This window comes from Ranitomeya imitator, chromosome 5 (assembly GCF_032444005.1).
Source record: "Ranitomeya imitator isolate aRanImi1 chromosome 5, aRanImi1.pri, whole genome shotgun sequence".
In the NCBI taxonomy this organism is placed as follows: Eukaryota; Metazoa; Chordata; class Amphibia; order Anura; family Dendrobatidae; genus Ranitomeya; species Ranitomeya imitator.
In genome coordinates, this window is record NC_091286.1 from 424,879,709 (window position 1) to 424,897,412 (window position 17,704).

The 17,704-nt window shown below is 41.2% G+C and overlaps 1 protein-coding gene across 6 annotated transcripts in view; it reads left to right on the forward strand.

Annotated features, from left to right (window-relative positions):
- LPP (LIM domain containing preferred translocation partner in lipoma) overlaps positions 1–17,189 on the forward strand; it is a 438,714-nt gene extending 421,525 nt beyond the window's left edge. For all 6 annotated transcript variants that reach the window (XM_069727091.1, XM_069727088.1, XM_069727092.1 and 3 more), the window contains 3 exons: positions 7,490–7,668; positions 12,145–12,265; positions 12,355–17,189. In XM_069727091.1, coding sequence (XP_069583192.1) covers positions 7,490–7,668; positions 12,145–12,265; positions 12,355–12,483 — 429 coding nt within the window. In that variant the 3' untranslated portion in view covers positions 12,484–17,189. The remainder of the gene's footprint in view (positions 1–7,489; positions 7,669–12,144; positions 12,266–12,354) is intronic.
- Positions 17,190–17,704: the final 515 nt, after the last annotated feature.

Sequence of the window (17,704 nt, forward strand, 5' to 3'; positions counted from 1 at the left end):
ACACTTACATTTTTGCACTTGGTTAACGTCATAGTACACAATCCATATATCACTTGTATACTTGTAGTTTTTGTTATGACCTATGGAGAAATGTTATCGGCTGTAGAAAAGCTGCATTAAGTGTCAGTATAGGTTTGGTATGTGCCGGTTGTCTTCAGGCCACATATTTTTTCATGTATTGATAGCTCAGTTTGTTCCAAGTACATTCTGTGCTGAAATGGAACTAAAGGGTGTTGTGTTCCTCCGCACAAGACGGAGGTGTCCTTATTGCACAAAAGGAGTGCCACTGGGGTGATCTGTCAGTCTGATGCCTGACTACATATGTGATGTTCACAGCTGGGAGGCCGCTCACATTCCGCATGGCATCTTCCAATGATAGAGCGGAGGGTCTATCATGGGAGCGCTTTTCTCATGTCTAATATATAAAGCTGAATGTGTGTGTGTGTATGCGTGTATGTCCGGGATTGGCATCTGCACCGTCGCAGCTACAGACACAAAATTTTGCACAGTCACACGTCTGAACCCCGAGAGCGTCATAAACTATGTTGTGAGGCGAAATTTTAACCCGGCGCGTTCCAATTCACCAAACAATTTTGCCCCTCTCTACATAATGGGGGAAAAGTGTTGGAGGCAAATTGACAGCTGCCAGATGTGAACAAGGGGGATTTAAAGAGTGAGAGCGATGGCACCAAAGAGTATATATCGTACCGTTGCTAAGGTGTGGCCCCGACATGGGATACTCACCACACACGGGGATATGAACACACACAATGCACCACACACTACCACGTGCTTGAACACATATACCACCCTCAGCACACATTTCACCACACATACACCAACCTCGCCACATAAAAGTCGAAACACAAAAGTCGCCGCTCAAAACTCACCACATGCAAAACTAGGCTCACTCCAAACTCGCCACACGTGCAAAACTCCCCTCATGGAAAACTCGCCATACGCAAATCTTGCACACGCGGAAAAATTGCCACATGCACAAAAGTTGCAACACATGCAAAAGTTGCCTCACACAAAACTTGCACATACTCAAAACGCACCACACACAAAACTCACCACGCGCAAAACTCGCCATGCGCAAAACTTGCTGCACACAACTTGCTACACTTACCTATCACATGCAACGCGACACACAAAAAGTTGCTACACGCATGTCGCCACACAAAACTCAGCTCACAAAAGTTGGTACATGCATGTCGCCACATGCAACTCAACACACACAACTTGACACATGAAACTCGCCCTAAAACACACACAAGTCTGGTATTATCCTTCAAAAATAAAAATCTGATTAATAAGCAGACAAACTACAAGAGCAACAAATGTACCATATAGGAAATACGGCAGCTGTCAGTCACATGACCTGTCTATTATGTGTATGTGTGAGCTAATATATACTGCCAGGGGGGAGGGCTTCCTGTTGGCTGGGGATTTATCAGGCTGCCAATTTAGCTTGCAAATGCTGAGGTAAAAATACTGACCAAATAACATGTGAACGCGGTCTAATACAGAAGGAGATGACATACAGATATATACTATATACAGGGAAGATGACACACAGATATATGCTATATACAGGGGAGATGACACGGGTATATACTATATACAGGAGGAGATGACATACAGGTATATACTATATACAGGAGGAGATGACACACAGGTATATACTATATACAGGGGAGATGACACACAGGTATATACTATATACAGGAGGAGATGACATGCAGGTATATACTATATACAGGAGGAGATGACACACACATATACTATACAGGAGGAGATGACACACAGATATATACTATATACAGGAGCAGATGACACACAGGTATATACTATATACAGGAGGAGATGACACACAGGTATTTACTATATACAGGAGGAGATGACACACAGGTATTTACTATATACAGGAGGAGATGACATGCAGGTACATACTATATACAGGAGGAGATGACACACAGGTATATACTATATACAGGAGCAGATGACACAGGTATATACTATATACAGGAGGAGATGACTTACAGGTATATACTATATACAGGAGGAGATGACACACGTATATACTATATACAGGAGGAGATGACTTACAGGTATATCTATATATAGGAGGAGATGGCATACAGGTATATAGTATATACAGAAGAGATGACATACAGGTATATACTATATACAGGAGGAGATGACATAGTTATATACAATATACAGGAGGAGATGACATACAGCAGGTATATACTATTTACAGGGGAGATGACATACAGGTGTATACTATATATAAGGGAGATGACAAACATGTATATACTGAGGGGAAAATGAGGGGTGTGAGGTGAAAATGAGGGGTGTGAGGTGAAAATGAGGGGTGTGAGGTGAAAATGAAAAGGTGTGAGTGCAAAATGAGAGGAGTGAGGGAAAATAAATAGTGGAGTGATCGGAAAATGACAGATGTGAGGTCGAAATGAAAAGTGTTAGGGGGGAATGAGAGGAGTGAGGGAGAAAATGAGAGATGTGAGGGGGAAAATGAGAGGCGTGATGGGAAAATAAGAGAAGTGAGGTGCTATAACTAACCAGAGATATTTACTATGCCCAGGCAACGCCGGGCTCTTCAGCTAGTACTATATATAGGAGGAGATGACATACAGGTATATAGTATATACAGAAGAGATGACATACAGGTATATACTATATACAGGAGGAGATGACACATAGGTATATTCAATATACAGGAGGAGATGACATACAGCAGGTATATACTATTACACGGGAGATGACATACAGGTATATACTATATACAGGAGATGACATACAGGTGTATACTATATATAAGGGAGATGACAAACATGTATATAATGAGGGGAAAATGAGGGGTGTGAGGTGAAAATGAAAAGGTGTGAGTGCAAAATGAGAGGAGTGAGGGAAAATAGTGGAGTGATCGGAAAATGACAGATGTGAGGTCGAAATGACAAGTGTTAGGGGGGAATGAGAGGAGTGAGGGGGAAAATGAGAGGCGTGATGGGAAAATAAGAGAAGTGAAGTGCTATAACTAACCACAGATATTTACTATGCCCAAGCAACGCCGGGCTCTTCAGCTAGTACCTATATAAAGCCTCATTCTGCTTTTTCTGATGTGCAGTTCTTCGGTTTTGCTTATCATGAAACATTCAAAATAATATACAATATATTAAAATATGTAGTTGAGGAATATTATTATTATTATTTATATAGCACCATTGAATCCATGGTGCTGTACATGAGAATGGGTTACATACAAATTACAGATATCACTTACAGTAAACTAACAATTACAGACTGATACAGAGGGAAGAGGAACCTGCCCTTGCAGGCTTACATTCCACCGGATTATGGGGAAGGAGACAATAGGTTGAGGGTTGCAGGAGCTCCGGTGTTGGTGAGGCAGTACCTCCGGTAGTGATGAGGAGGCAGCGGGGTCAGTGCTGGCTGTAGGCTTTCCAGAAGAGGTGGGTTTTCAGGCTCCGTCTGAAGGGTCCGAATGTGGTTGATAGTCGGACGTGTTGGGGCAAAGAATTCCAGAGAATGGGGATATTCGGGAGAAGTCTTGGAGGCGGTTGGATGAGGAGTGAATAAGTGTTGAGGAGAGAAGGAGGTCTTGGGAGGACCATAGATTACGTGAGGGAAGATATCGGGAGATTAGTTCAGAGATATATGGAGGAGACAGGTTATGGATGGCTTTGTTGGTCAGTATTAGTAATTTGAACTGGATACGCTGAGGGAATGGGAGCCTGTGAAGAGATTTGCAGAGGGGGGAAGCGGAGGAGTAGCGAGGAGAGAGATGAATTAATCAGGCAGCAGAGTTAAGGATGGACTGTAGAGGTGCAAGGATATTAGCAGGGAGGCCACAGAAAAGGATGTTGCAGTAGTCAAAGCGGGAGATGATGAGGGCATGCATAAGCATTTTAGTAGATTGATGGTTGAGGAAAGGACGGATTCTGGAGATATTTTTGAGCTGAAGGCCACAGGAGGTGGAGAGAGCTTGGATGTGTGGTTTGAAGGACAGGGCAAAGTGAAAGGTTACTCCGAGGCAGCGGACTTCCGGTACGGGGGAAAGCGTAATGTCGTTAATTGCGATAGATAGATCAGGTAAGGAAGATCTATGGGATGGAGGAAAGATGATGAGTTCAGATTTGTCCACATTGAGTTTGAGGAAGCGAGAGGAGAAGGAGGATATGGCTGATAGACACTTCGGGATTCTGGACAGCAGAGCGGTGACGTCTGGGCCAGAAAGGTAGATCTGAGTGTCATCAGCATAAAAGTGGTACTTGAAACCATGAGACTTTATGAGTTGTCCCAGGCCAAGTGTATAGATTAAGAAGAGTAGGGGTCCTAGAACACGGCCTTCAGGGACTCCAACAGAGAGAGGGTGGGATGAGGAGGTAGTGTGGGAGTGTGAGACGCTGAATGTGCGGTTGGAAAGGTACGAGGAAATCCAGGATAGGGCGAGGTCTTTGATGCCAAAGGAGGAGAGGATCTGTAGTAGGAGGCAGTGGTCAACTGTGTCGAAAGCAGAGGACAGGTCTAGAAGGAGGAGTACACAGTATTGTCCGTTAGCTTTGGCTGTAAGTAGGTAGTTAGTGATTTTGGTCAGGGCTGTCTCAGTTAAGTAATGGGGCTGAAACCAGATTGTAGATTGTCAAAGAGCAAGTTAGATGAGAGGTGGGAGGAAAGTTCAGCGTGGACGTGCTGCTCCTGGAGTTTGGAAGCGAATGGGAGCAGTGATATTGGGCAATAGCTGGATATAGCAGTTGGATCGCGGGTTGGCTTTTTAAGGATAGGCGTGATTGTGGCATGTTTGAAAGCAGAAGGGAAGGTGATAGGTTGAAGAGGTGGGTTAGGGATGGGATAAGTGTGGTGAGGTTGGAGAGGAGATGGGATGGGATGGGGTCGCGCACACAGGTGGTGAGGTGCGATTTGGAGAGGAGACCACTAAGCTCCCCTTCAGTGATGTTAAATAGGGAGGTTATGGGGTTTGGGCATTGGTCTGGTATACAAAGGGATTGTGGTGGTTGAACAATGAAGACTTGCCTTGTTTAGTCGATCTTATTTTTAAAGTGTGTGGCAAAGTCCTCAGCAGAGACGAGGGAGGTTGGAGGGGGCAGTGGGGGATGGAGGAGCGAGTTAAAGGTTTTGAATAACTGTGGTTGTAGGATAGGGAAGATACGAGGGTTGTGAAGTAGGCCTCTTTAGCAGAGGTGAGAGCAAATTTAAAAGTGAGTGTTGCTTGTTTGAATGTAGTGAAGTCCTCTTGCTAGTGTGTTTTCTCCCAACGCCGCTCTGCAACCCTGGAATAGTTCTTTTATGGCTTTGCAGAATTGAGCTCAATGTGGAGGAGTACAGGAGAAGAAAGACTAAGCTTCTAAACCACTACGAAGCTCGTTGACTGATTCATTACGAAATAAAATTTGTCATCTCCTCCTGCACTTGCTCCTGCTTCTATCACTAGATGCCACTGTGTTCATTCTGTGGACGGTTATGGAGGAGATGTCAGGACTAGAGGCTCTGTGCAGTGCAGGCTATTGTGGCTGGGATATTTAGTGCTGTCCAGACTGTCAGTATGGATGGCAGCATGTTGTCCAGCTGGAGTAATTAGCTCCCTGCTGTGGCTAGTGGGACAGCATCACACCCTACTAAAACTGAATTAACACCAGAAGGTGAAGTCATGAAGTTATGGCAAGAAGTCAACAGACGTGTTAATGATATACAAATGATAAAAAAATGGAGCTAAAGTTTCAAAACATCTTGATTTATTAATTATTTAGTATGAGTGCCATGCCAGACATAATCTCACTTACACGTCTTGGCTGCTATCAATGAGGTTATTTACCGCTGTCTGAGTAATGTGGAATCTGCTTAGTCAAATCATCAAGATCCACTGCTGACAGCACCCATTACAGTTGTCTTGGCCAATGTCAACTAAGATATTCAGAATGGATCAGTCCTTGAAAGAGCGTAACGGCCATTTCTCCAAAGTGTCCCCAGAGCTGTTTTTCAACTCAACAATACCTGGTGACATGTTTCTTGTGCTACTGGGAGCAGCCTGTGTAGCCTAAGCATGCTAACATGGCCAGCAGCATTTCAACATTTGTCTCCCATTGATCACATCATTGATCAGCAATTGTAAATGGAGCTGCCAGCAGTGGATCTCGATGAAATGCATACCCAAGTGCATTCATTGTGGTAGAACACTCCTCAGACAATCATTAATAACGTCACTGATAGCATACCAAGGTGTGTAAGTGCATTTCCTGTTCATACTTGCTACTGAATAAATCAAGATGTTTTGAAAATTTAGTTTCCATTTTTTTTATCATTTACTCATCCTTAACACATCTATCGATCCTGTGACTTCCATCATTCCACAACTTTTCTTTATTGATGTTGCAATTTGAACAGTGTCTGTTGATGTATACATAATATGTGCATATACATGTGTGTGTATATTTGTGATAATGTGGTATATGTCTGTGTATATATAATGTTGTGTCTATATATGTCTGGGTAAACACTGTGTGTGTGTGGCCGAAAGCGCCCTAGTTTTCAACTTGAAAAAAGGGACTCTGGTTAGGAAACAAGGATTCCGAAAAGTTATCCTCACAGTGGAAGGTATTTATTAAAGGAAAGCTTCTATTTTAATATGATGGCTATTTTAGTAGCTGACGGGACTTTCTGAACTGTTTAGATTGGTTTCTGTCCAAGTTCACTCTAATTACATCCCCTGAATCCCGAATCAACTAAAGTTTTCATTTGAAATTATCCACTGTGGTAAATTATAGATGACGGAACGATGAATTGGTTTCATGGAAGAAGTACGAAATACGGCAACTAATGTTTTTCGTCCTGATGGTCAATGCTGCTTATGCCCAATGTGGGTATTTGACATCAATGGCTGCTGCTGCACACTTGCAAATAATATGTCCATTTTTTTTAAGGTAAAAAAAAAACATTGCTTTCTTTAGTAATAGAATATAAGAAAACTATCACCAGACCTCACCCTGATCCCTGCTAACCGTATATAGAAATAAATGGCCCGCATGGTTTTATGGACGTTGACCTCAGTTTCCCACTTTATTTATTTTTTATACTGCTTGCAGGGCTGATCTTAGTCACCTATCATTAGGTTATCCATATTGAACAGCTTGGTATAGAGGCTGGGAAAGCATAAAACCTACTATAGTCAGCCAATATGTGTATCAATGAATGTGGCAGTGTCTTTATTCTTACACTGTGGATTATAAACCTCTCAAATCCGTAAGTTGTCCTTTCAACCCAAATCTGCCTCTTTATTTTTCCACGTTTTTCAGTAAGTTTTAGTAAACAAGGATGTGGATACCCGTTGACTTTAATTTACTGCCAAATGATATTAATGCTGCACTGTCAGAGTAGAGAGCGGGAAGGCATGCCGCTGTCATTAACATTTGGGGGTGTTTGTCTTTTTCAGCGGACATTGGAGCAGTGCAGCGTCTGTGCCAAGCCAATCATGGAGAGGATCCTGAGAGCTACCGGGAAAGCCTACCATCCGGGGTGCTTCATTTGTGTGGTGTGCTTCCGCAGTCTGGATGGGATTCCTTTCACCGTGGATGCATCCGGACACATCCACTGCATCGAGGATTTCCACAAGTAGGATTTTTATTTTCCCTTTTAGGTCCAGTCTGGTTCAGTATTCAGACTTTTACAAAAAAAATAAAAATAAATTTCAATTTAGGACTGTAATTATATGAAAATACTGGTCAAATGTATACTTAGTATAACGGGAGCACAAGATTCCAGAATTGTCGTAAGTTACATTTATCACACTATTAAATGGTAAAATCTGCATCAGATGGTGAAAATTTAGCTGCAGATTTCATTGCAGAAATCCTGTGGATTTCCAGAAGATTTCACTCTGTGCATCGTAAAGGGAGATCCGCTGCATAAATGAACATGCTGTGGTTAATGGCTTAGTACTGTGAATTGTCACAATAACGTTGTGTATGTTGCCCACAGCCTGTGGATGAACTTTTGTAAAATCTTTAACGGCACTTTATATTTGGTCTGTGTGATAATTCCTTTAGGACAGCACTACCTAAAATGGTCAATTTCCACTAGCTGTCGAATTTTTTAGTTGGAGTCTCCAGAAACAGGACTATATAAGAGGTTGTCAGGAGTCCTCACAATATGTGAATACTAATGGCCCTGTGTATTTGGATGAACTGGGCAGATTCCACTCCTTAAGGGAAAGAGAACATTTGGCTTGAGTGCCCTAGAACACTAGCCTAGATTTTGGCCACATAGTCGGGTAATAAATCATACTGACCTGCTTGGTTACTTGTGTTGGATATGTTATCAGTCTATAATAATAGGAAATATTATCATAGTCGGTCTATGTGTTATATTTTATAGACCATTATGAGGGAATAGGGCTAATTAGTAGTGCGGTCTGCGATTCTTGTGGTGGTTTGTGCACATTACGCCCCTCAATAGCTGCAGGAAATCAAAACTGACATCTGTAAGTTTATATCTCGTAGCTTTGTCTTCACATTCAAGAGGAGATGTAATTAGGGGGCTCTGACAGAAATGGCTTCAGACTGCTGCTCACAACTATCTGCCCAAACTGACATCACAGAGAGGAACAAAGCTTTCTTGCACAAACCAGACATAGCCCTCATACTTGTGGGGCAATGACGAGGATGAATCCTAATGAGCAGGCCTGCACAGTATGGCTTCTTCATATAACTCCTGTGAGGTTGCCTTAGTGCCAAGGAAGTACATATTCCTTGTATGTCACATATCAGTCTGTCAGCTTGGCAAATTTCAAAATATTACTTGTGTTGTTACCATGAAATGCATTGAATTCTATGTTAAGCAGAAAACTAGCTATTGAAGAAAACTGAAGGTGAAAAGTGGTTGCAGCTAAAATTTAATGAGACAACTTACAAATTTACTAGAGAAGGTTAAGGGGAGTTTGTACTGTGTTTTTCTCGCCTTTTAATATTGATGATCTATCCTTACCAATATCCGATCATTGGGGGTACTACACTCAACACTACACTAATCAGCTGCTACCAGCTATGGTGGCTGGATTTAAATGGCGTATGGAGCCAGAGCAGGACAGCGCCATACACTGATTAGTAGCTGCTGCTGGGAACTGCAGGACAACACCTATTCACTTGAGCAGGAACTCGTCAGTATTAAATCATTGGACAACAGCTTTAAGTGCTTTTATATTTTTGACGCTTGTCGATAATTTTCACTCCCCTTTTTAGTTTTATAAATCACTGTAAATGTCTAAACATTTATGTACCTAACCATACTATCCCAGTATCCAGCCGGACATTGTCATACACTTCCGGATATAAAATTTACCATTTTTTACGGCAGTGGGGTTTGGTTTGTTTTTTGGGAGGGTTTTTTCTTTGTTGTTTTTACACTGAAGTTAAAAGTACCCAGCTGTAAAATAGATAAACCCTTGGATTATACTTGCAAAGGTTGAATACCAAGACCTTTAAAGCATTTCTACATGAGACGTGATCCAGGGGCAAAAACCTATATGCTTCCCCTTTCATTTACAATGTGAACTTACCGTAAGTGTAAATCGGAGCTCTGCACTGTACAGAAATTATTCAGACCAACTAAGGAGTAGGACGTTATTCTCAATATTGCTTAAAACCAGTGATACACAACACATACCCCGTGGGCAAAAGAGACTGACCATTACCATTTTGGACTTATACTTCCAGTTCCAGCTGACATTTACCCTTACTGCTTTGGACTTATACTTCCAGTTCCAGCTGACATTTACACTTACTGCTTTGGACGTATACTTCCAGTTCCAGCTGACACTTAAAAAACAGCATGTACTGGATTTTCTCAAATTATATTTTTCAGACAATGCTGGATTGGGTCAGAGTGGTGCCAGGTAGTGGATTATTTTATCTCCATTCTAAGTTCTGTACTCTTCTGTATAGAAAGAAAATAAATCAACTCTTGAACGTTTACTTGGAGCTCTTCAAGTGATTGGAGAGTGAATGTAGAAGCTTGCCATTTTGCATGCAATATAGAAGCTATTTTTTGTTGTTAGTGTATTTTAGATGTTGAGTTTCTTAAGAATCCAGGTCCTCTTAAAAGACTTGTACGATCAGTATACTATATATACTGTACACTTCTTCATAAAACAATTAGGGATCCAGCCGCCTCTGCTGCTCCCTTAACACTTCTCCTTTTCTATGTTTTTACTGTAGGCTTGTTTTGGGTTTCTTGGATAAGTGTGAAATACATCTTTATTTGTGGCCAGGGAAATGAAAACTTTTTCTCCCCTAATCCATTTAATCCCTGGGTGGTGTGTTTAAATCCTGGGTAGCACGATAAGAATTTCCTAAGACTGACTTTCTTTCTTTGATCTCTCTTTTATTTAAATGTCCTAAAGCCTTAAAATCTCAAGGGATGCTTCTTGTGTGTGTTATTTTCTGTGCTGTAGCCAATTGAATGTACATTTATTTTGTTATGGTTCAGTAAGTTACGCTTGCTGTATAAAGTGGAATGGCCTATGGGGCGCTGAAATTCCAAGTTCTTTTCTGGGGCCGCACCAGTCGTCAGATTTTTCAGATATGATCATTTTAGTTGGGTGAATAATTTCTTTTGTTCACTCATAATACAGTGCACGACACTACAATCGCAGAATTACTTATTCACTAAATAAACCAGGATAAAGTTTATAAGGACTATAATGCGCAGCATGATTCTGGATAGTTTAAAGGAACTCGGCAGGTTCCTGACAGCTTCTTCCCACCGGCTCCCTTTGAGTGTATTTTCCTGCATGCAAGCACAGGGAGACAAGGGGTAAGTTTCCTCCATGTGGAGAGCGATATGTCAAGACTGACATGCCGAGGTGAGGAGACTTTTAAGCCTCAATGCTCCTCTGAGAAATATGCAAATTGTCTCTTCAGAGAGGAAAAGGACTAGAACTCTAGTGTCACCTATAGGAAGTAGCAATCCTAACAGTCAATATCGACTCTCCAATGAGTCTTGTCACATGACTTAGGATCAAAGCCAAAACCAAAGTCTTAATTTGCAGACACTGTTTCAGGGTACCGCCTCACATCAGAGCAAAGTGTGAGTACAGGGAGAGACCTGTCACTCTAGGGGACCAGGTGCCAGAAGCCACCGCGCAGTGAGCCACATGGGGGACTAGTCAGAATGGCGGGTCACCGGTGGTTTTTACAGTATGTTTTTTCTCTAAAACACTGCAGCTTTTCAGAGAAAAACAGAGGCAAACATACCTGGCTGAAATCAGACGGCCAGTGTCTGATACTCAGGCAGCATGCATCCGCTGTCAGATTTTCTTTAAAAGACATGTAATGCCTAGGAATCCTTACAGACAATGTATAACTTCTGCACTCATTTTTTTTTTATTGCTTTTTAGCTTTTCTAATTCCAAATTAAGCAACAGTTTTAATCACCTTCAATTAAAATAACATACCATTTTGCTGCTTTAGTGTATGTATGCAAGTAGAGTTGAGCAAAAAAGATTTGTAGAACCCAGGTCTAGCATTGTTAGTACGTGTCCTCTATACCAGAGCCCTGTGTATCTCCTACCTGCCGACGTACCTGGCACCTTTTCCAGCATGATGTGTTGCACTGGCAATACCACAAATAGGAGATTGGCAGGTCTGGATGCCACAGACGCTACCAACACAACTACTGGACCCTGGTCCTTCAAAATTTGACAAATCAGTCAGAGATCCGTCCTAGCCACGACAGTTCTCTCCCTCTCTTTTTTTAGTTTTAACACTAGGACTACTGGTAACGTCATTTTGACTACTTACTTGCAGTAGTTCTAGTCAGGGTTCACGAGTCCAGTAGTCCTAGTATTAAAGCTAACAGCAAGGAGGTGGTTGTATCTCGCAGTGTGTGGGTAGTGGGGAAAGAATTTATGTTTTCAGAGAGAGCAGAGAAAACAGACTGTAGATAGAATTGTTCGCTCCAGAAATCTTTTTTTGTTTTACGATCATTATTGTCCATAGTCTTTAATTCCATGTGGTCCTTTTTTGCATGGTTCACAGCAACAGAGGAAAATATACATACAAATTAGAATTTGTGTTCCTTTCTCTTTTTTAGGAAATTTGCACCAAGGTGTTCTGTGTGTAAAGAACCAATAATGCCTGCTCCTGGCCAGGAGGAAACTGTTCGTATTGTAGCATTGGATCGTGACTTTCATGTTCAGTGTTATCGCTGTGAGGTACATTCATCTAAAAGATGCTGATTTTTTTTTTCCCCATATCTATTCTCCAAGTTTTGAAATGTTAATATGTTTTGTCTTATCTACAGGATTGTGGAAGCCTTCTCTCAGAAGGGGAAAATCAAGGCTGCTACCCATTAGATGGACACATCCTTTGCAAGTCCTGCAACTCTGCACGTATCCAGGCTCTTACTGCCAAGTCCAGCACCGACCTGTGAATTGAATAGCACCTCTACTTGAATGTTAGGAACGTCCTTAATGCTTTTCATTGCTCCTCGCCACTAAGACAGCAGCTGCCTCTTTGGTCAGGTTCATTTAGACACAATCTACAACTTCTCTTTTCACTGCTACATTGGAAGGAGGTCTCCCATTTCTAACGGCGCCGCTCACTCTTCATTCATTAGGATACACTTAGTATTTAAAATTGTCAGCCGCAAAGATGTCTCTGGTACTTGGTGCATGTTACCTCCTCATTATTGACGTCAGTGCACTAGTAACCTAGATATATATCTGGAGAAACCAGGAGGCAATCGGATGCAGAGGGGCTTGATTGTCCTTACTAGTGGTCAGTGAGAAGTCATTGAATCATGGTTGTTACCTGAACCATGGCAATATTACAAAGCGGGTTCTCCTTTTCCACAACGTATGTGGTCTCCCATCAATCAGTCCGTCTTTTTCTCTGGCTTCGCTTCTTTATATAGCACACAGTTTGGCTTCTGCTGGTGATGGCATTTTCTGTTGATGGTTGTTTTAAATGTGCTTTATCAGTGGTACGTGGTTTTGAATCTGCCAGCGTAAAAGGCTTTTCTAGGTTAAAAGTAGTGTCGCCAAATTCCAAACTATATGCTGCCAAACCGTGAGGTGCGGCTGGGATCCAGGGATTCTTTTCCAAGGTGCCTTACCGTTGTTTCTAGGTCACAGTACTCAGGCGTTGTCCCGGGCAGGTATGTTGTAATTATGGAAAGCCCTGCAGTCGGTCATTGGTGTCTACCAAACAATAGGTAAACGTTATGGCCCGAATGCGATGGACTTTACACAGTCCTCCTCTTTACTATTCACTTACAATACAGAACCTTTTTAGAGCTGCCAACAAGATGTAAGATTCAGGAAACATACTCGCTCATTTTGTTTCTCTGTTTGCAACACATTAGAAGTATATTTTTTTAAAGGCCTCCGTAAAAAGACACACAAGTGCCTAAGGACACTTTTGCCTTATCATATGGTATTCCATAATATATAGTGTAAATCATGCAAGTATGTGCTATGGAAAGAAGAGAAGCACATACATTGTTTCCAAATAAAATTATAATATATATATTTTTTGTATACTATACCTTAGATCTTTTTTTTTTCTATAGAAGTGAAAGAAGTGTTTGCCAATATACATGTTGTGCCTTTTGTAGACGAGAGCTGCAATCTAGTATAACCAATATATGCAGAAATATCCCTTTATAGACATATTTGTGAATAGGTACCTTTTGTGTCAGTGTATATGTCTTCATGCTCCCCCCTATCTAGGAAAGATCCTCATATATTGGTGTGGTAAGAGGTCATCCTCTAAAGTTTTAAAGAACTCCATCTAAAGGCAATAAAGTCCGTCAGACCTGTTGATATTGGCTAGATTGGCCAATCACGAAGCTTCATTCAGAGGTCCATGATTCAGTCCGTTGTTCATCAGTGTTTTGTATTTTACTTACATCAGTGTTCAGTCAGTTTTACCATCAGTTTCTTTAGTGATTTTCACTGATGAAAAAAAGAATTCAATTACAAAACGTCTCCCATATATTACAGTTGCAATCATGGACAGCACACGTGTACTGCACAGTGATGTTATCCATGTGATGTCTGTGATTTTCACAAACACATAGATTTTCATCTGTGATTCTGATCAAATATATATTTGTTTCCCTGGTTTTCTAGCGGTCCTACAGTCCACAAAAAAACCTGGGCTTGTGAATAGCACCTTAGAAGGTTACTTGTTCTATATGTGAAAATCGCAGAACATTTCTGAATGAGGCCGTAATGTGTATGGAGACTTCCATAGATCATCTGTTGGAGAGCGTAGGATCTACCGGTTTAAATTTAAATACCGCTGCCAGAGATGCCTCTCCGCGTAAAACACGTCAACCCCGATCTTAATGTTCATGTGTATGAGGGAGGCAGGAGAATTAGCTGTTGGCCAAAAGAGCATTGTTCTGACAGCAATCTAATGTGTATGAGCACCTTAAGTTAAATCAGGGCTTCCAAAGCAGTACCTTCCATAAAGCAGGCCCATACTACACCTTGTGCTGCGAGCCTTACCACCAGACCTCTAAATCTACTTCATCTGTTTCAGCTTTTATCATATATAATGTATGGTTCACCACAAGCTAAAAAATGGTCTTTCTTCCTGAATAAACTGCAGCCTCAGACATCAATAAATATAACCAATGCAGAAAGGAAATCTGACAACTTTGCGCCCATCGTACAGCTGTATGCCATCTCTACTGCTGTTTTGCAATTTATTTAAGATCTTGCAAACCACCTGAGGTGTGTAATAAAAAAAAGTTTTTAACCCAGATCTTACACCAATATGGGTAATGGTTTCAGCCAATCTTATGTATTGTGTAACAAAATGTTATCCAATATACTTTTCTTATTATTTCTGCACGGTTTTTAAGATTTCTTCTTGTCGGGATTTAAATCTGTCCTGAACGCATGATCAAGTTGTTCACTTATGTATCCATTACATGAGCAGGACAGATTTGTATCCATTACATGTACCTACAAGGAAGGTTCCTGACTGTAAGCAAAGGTCTTAGCGGGAACCTGTCATGGTGCCTCATACTACTGATATGACTGTATAGGCCTAATGCAACAATAAAAGTAGTACTTACATTTTCTTTTTCTCTTTTACTAAACCAATCGGCCAGTGCTGAGTAATGAACTTGAAGCCTGCTGTAAATTAGCCTAGACATTCATTGGGGGTGAGCTGATGTGCTCTGTGCTTCAACACCCCTCCATCCTGCATATTTTGCATTAGGCATCAAAGCTCAATCTCTCAATGCTGGCGCATCGCATCACTACAAGAGGGGCATCATTTTTATTATCGTATTAGGACCTGTGTGTGTATCCATAGCACTAGTGTCAGTAGTAAAATTGTCCAGGCAGACCTTAGCTATACGCGCAATCCAGGGCTGCGGGCGGGGAGATGTCACCATGGACCTACGTGTCCGACTAGTCTGCGTGGCGGCTCGGTCCCTGCTTAAACTGTGTTTCTCTGAAATTCAGCAGCGTTTCACAGACAAACATGCCTGCCTTAGTTTATACTGCCAGTGCCTGTCGCATGCTGCCCCTGGGTCGGGCAGGATACATCAGCTGTCAGGTTCTCTTTAAAGACTGTGTTGACTTGATGCTGAAAACCTAGTGGAAGATAATACATCTTTTCATTACGCTCTAAATATGAATTTGCTAGAACTAGAATATCCCCACTAGAGTGTCCAGATCACATTATGAATTGTCCCTTAAATGCAATGTATACCCTACAGAATATAGCTGCTGAACAGGTACTGCACCTTCTACCTAACTTTCCCCTGAAGAAAAAGTTTACACAAACGTTTGAGCCATGTGCCAATATCTAGTTGCCTCAGGACTATTCATTTTGTCGTCTCTTGACGTTGAAGCACGATTGCTGCCGGTCTTGGCTCTCCAATCCCTGCTAGGTATGTGAGTGTGCCTTTCCATTGTTGACTTGACAAATATTTGACACCTTTTTTATATACTGTGTGTAAATGTGGATTCTTGTCCTACTGCAAACCAGTTTATCTGTCCTTTCCATTGGTGCAGCAGCAGCATTAGGCTGTACAGCAAATAAGAAAGATCCACATCTGCTGCTATTTTCACCACCAGACTTGTGCTGAACAGCCCTGTGATGTCTGAAAGAAATGCATCCGCTTGTATTATTGTCAACGGTAATGAATGATGTCACTTGGAGGGACATGTCTATTGCTGAGATTATACTTTACTATGCACTACCCCACATCTACTCATGCTCCTTTGATCTTTAGTGACCCATGACCCTCTGATGATGGGGTCACTTCTGGTCAGAGTTTCTACATCATAAAGCCCAGATTGTGTTCTGTAGTGTAACGAACGCCTGCGATCTCAAGATACCCATGATACAATCTATGATCATCGCACTGCAAATCGTATATTCAATCAGGCATTCTGATATTGTTGTATTCCACCAGTTATTTTCTGCTGGGGATTCCTATTGCAGCCATGAAAGTGTCATCAGGCATTCCAGTCTGTTATAATGGTTAAGTGTTTAAGTACTTGTATCAGAATTTTTTATTAATATTCCACATTATGACTCCTGTTCCTTTGCTTTGGTACTAAGAATCACTCTTAACTCCCTACTGTCTCTTCCGAATGAACCAGTTGTGTTTACATTGTATCCTCTCACCAGGCCTCTAGTTTCGCCTGTTCCTCAACAGCGTTTAGCTGCCTTGTTTGTAGGACCTACCGGGCTGACCTACCAGGCCAACAACAACATCCAAGCCATCAGTTTACCTTTTTTTCTTAACCATGAGACTGGTTACATAAAAATCGGAATTTGCACATCACAGACCTTGTTGTGGAGTGAATATTCCAAAGAAAACTCTAAACACCAAAGATAAAGGAACGTATTGCTTTTGTGTTGCCATAAATCTTTTTTTTCTATTGTGACTAAAGGGGGGTATCTGACATTGAGCTAGGATGTTCCAGGTATGTTACTGTTTATACAGCACCCAATATTAAATATGGCAAATATGGTAAAGCAATCAATAAAAATTATAATCTTATTGTACCCTGTCCTAATCTGATTTTATAAGATTTTTTTTACATAGAATGTTTTTTCTGATAATATCCACGCTTCACATTAAAATTTCTATTTGCATTAAAATTGGTTTGTGTCTATGAATGGTTTTGTGTTTCACTGACTTAGAAATCATTGTCCTTTACAATTCCCTGATGTTTATGATTGAAATTGTTTTCACGCAATACATGCATTAATGATACCTGGAGGACAAACTTTGGTTCTTGTATGGATTGCAAAATTGCAGGAATGTTTAGCTCACATTTGCAAATAGCCTTTTAATCCTTTACTAATGCTAACATAACAGAATAGAGTTAATAGCTTTTTTTTGTTATTACTTTTTAACCATCGTAGCATTCGTTTACAATAAAAATGACATCTGTGTTGGTTAAGTGTTCAGATACTGGTAAAAGCGGATAAAAACTCATTTCAAGTCATGGTGTCTAATAGTGATGAGCGAAAGTGCTCGGATATCCTGTTATCCCAGTATCTTGGACGTGCTCGGATGTTATGTTCTAGTCCCTGCAGCTGCATGTTTTATGGCTGTTAGACGCAACACGTGGGAATTGCCTGTCTGTTAGGCGATCCATGCATGTGTTGCG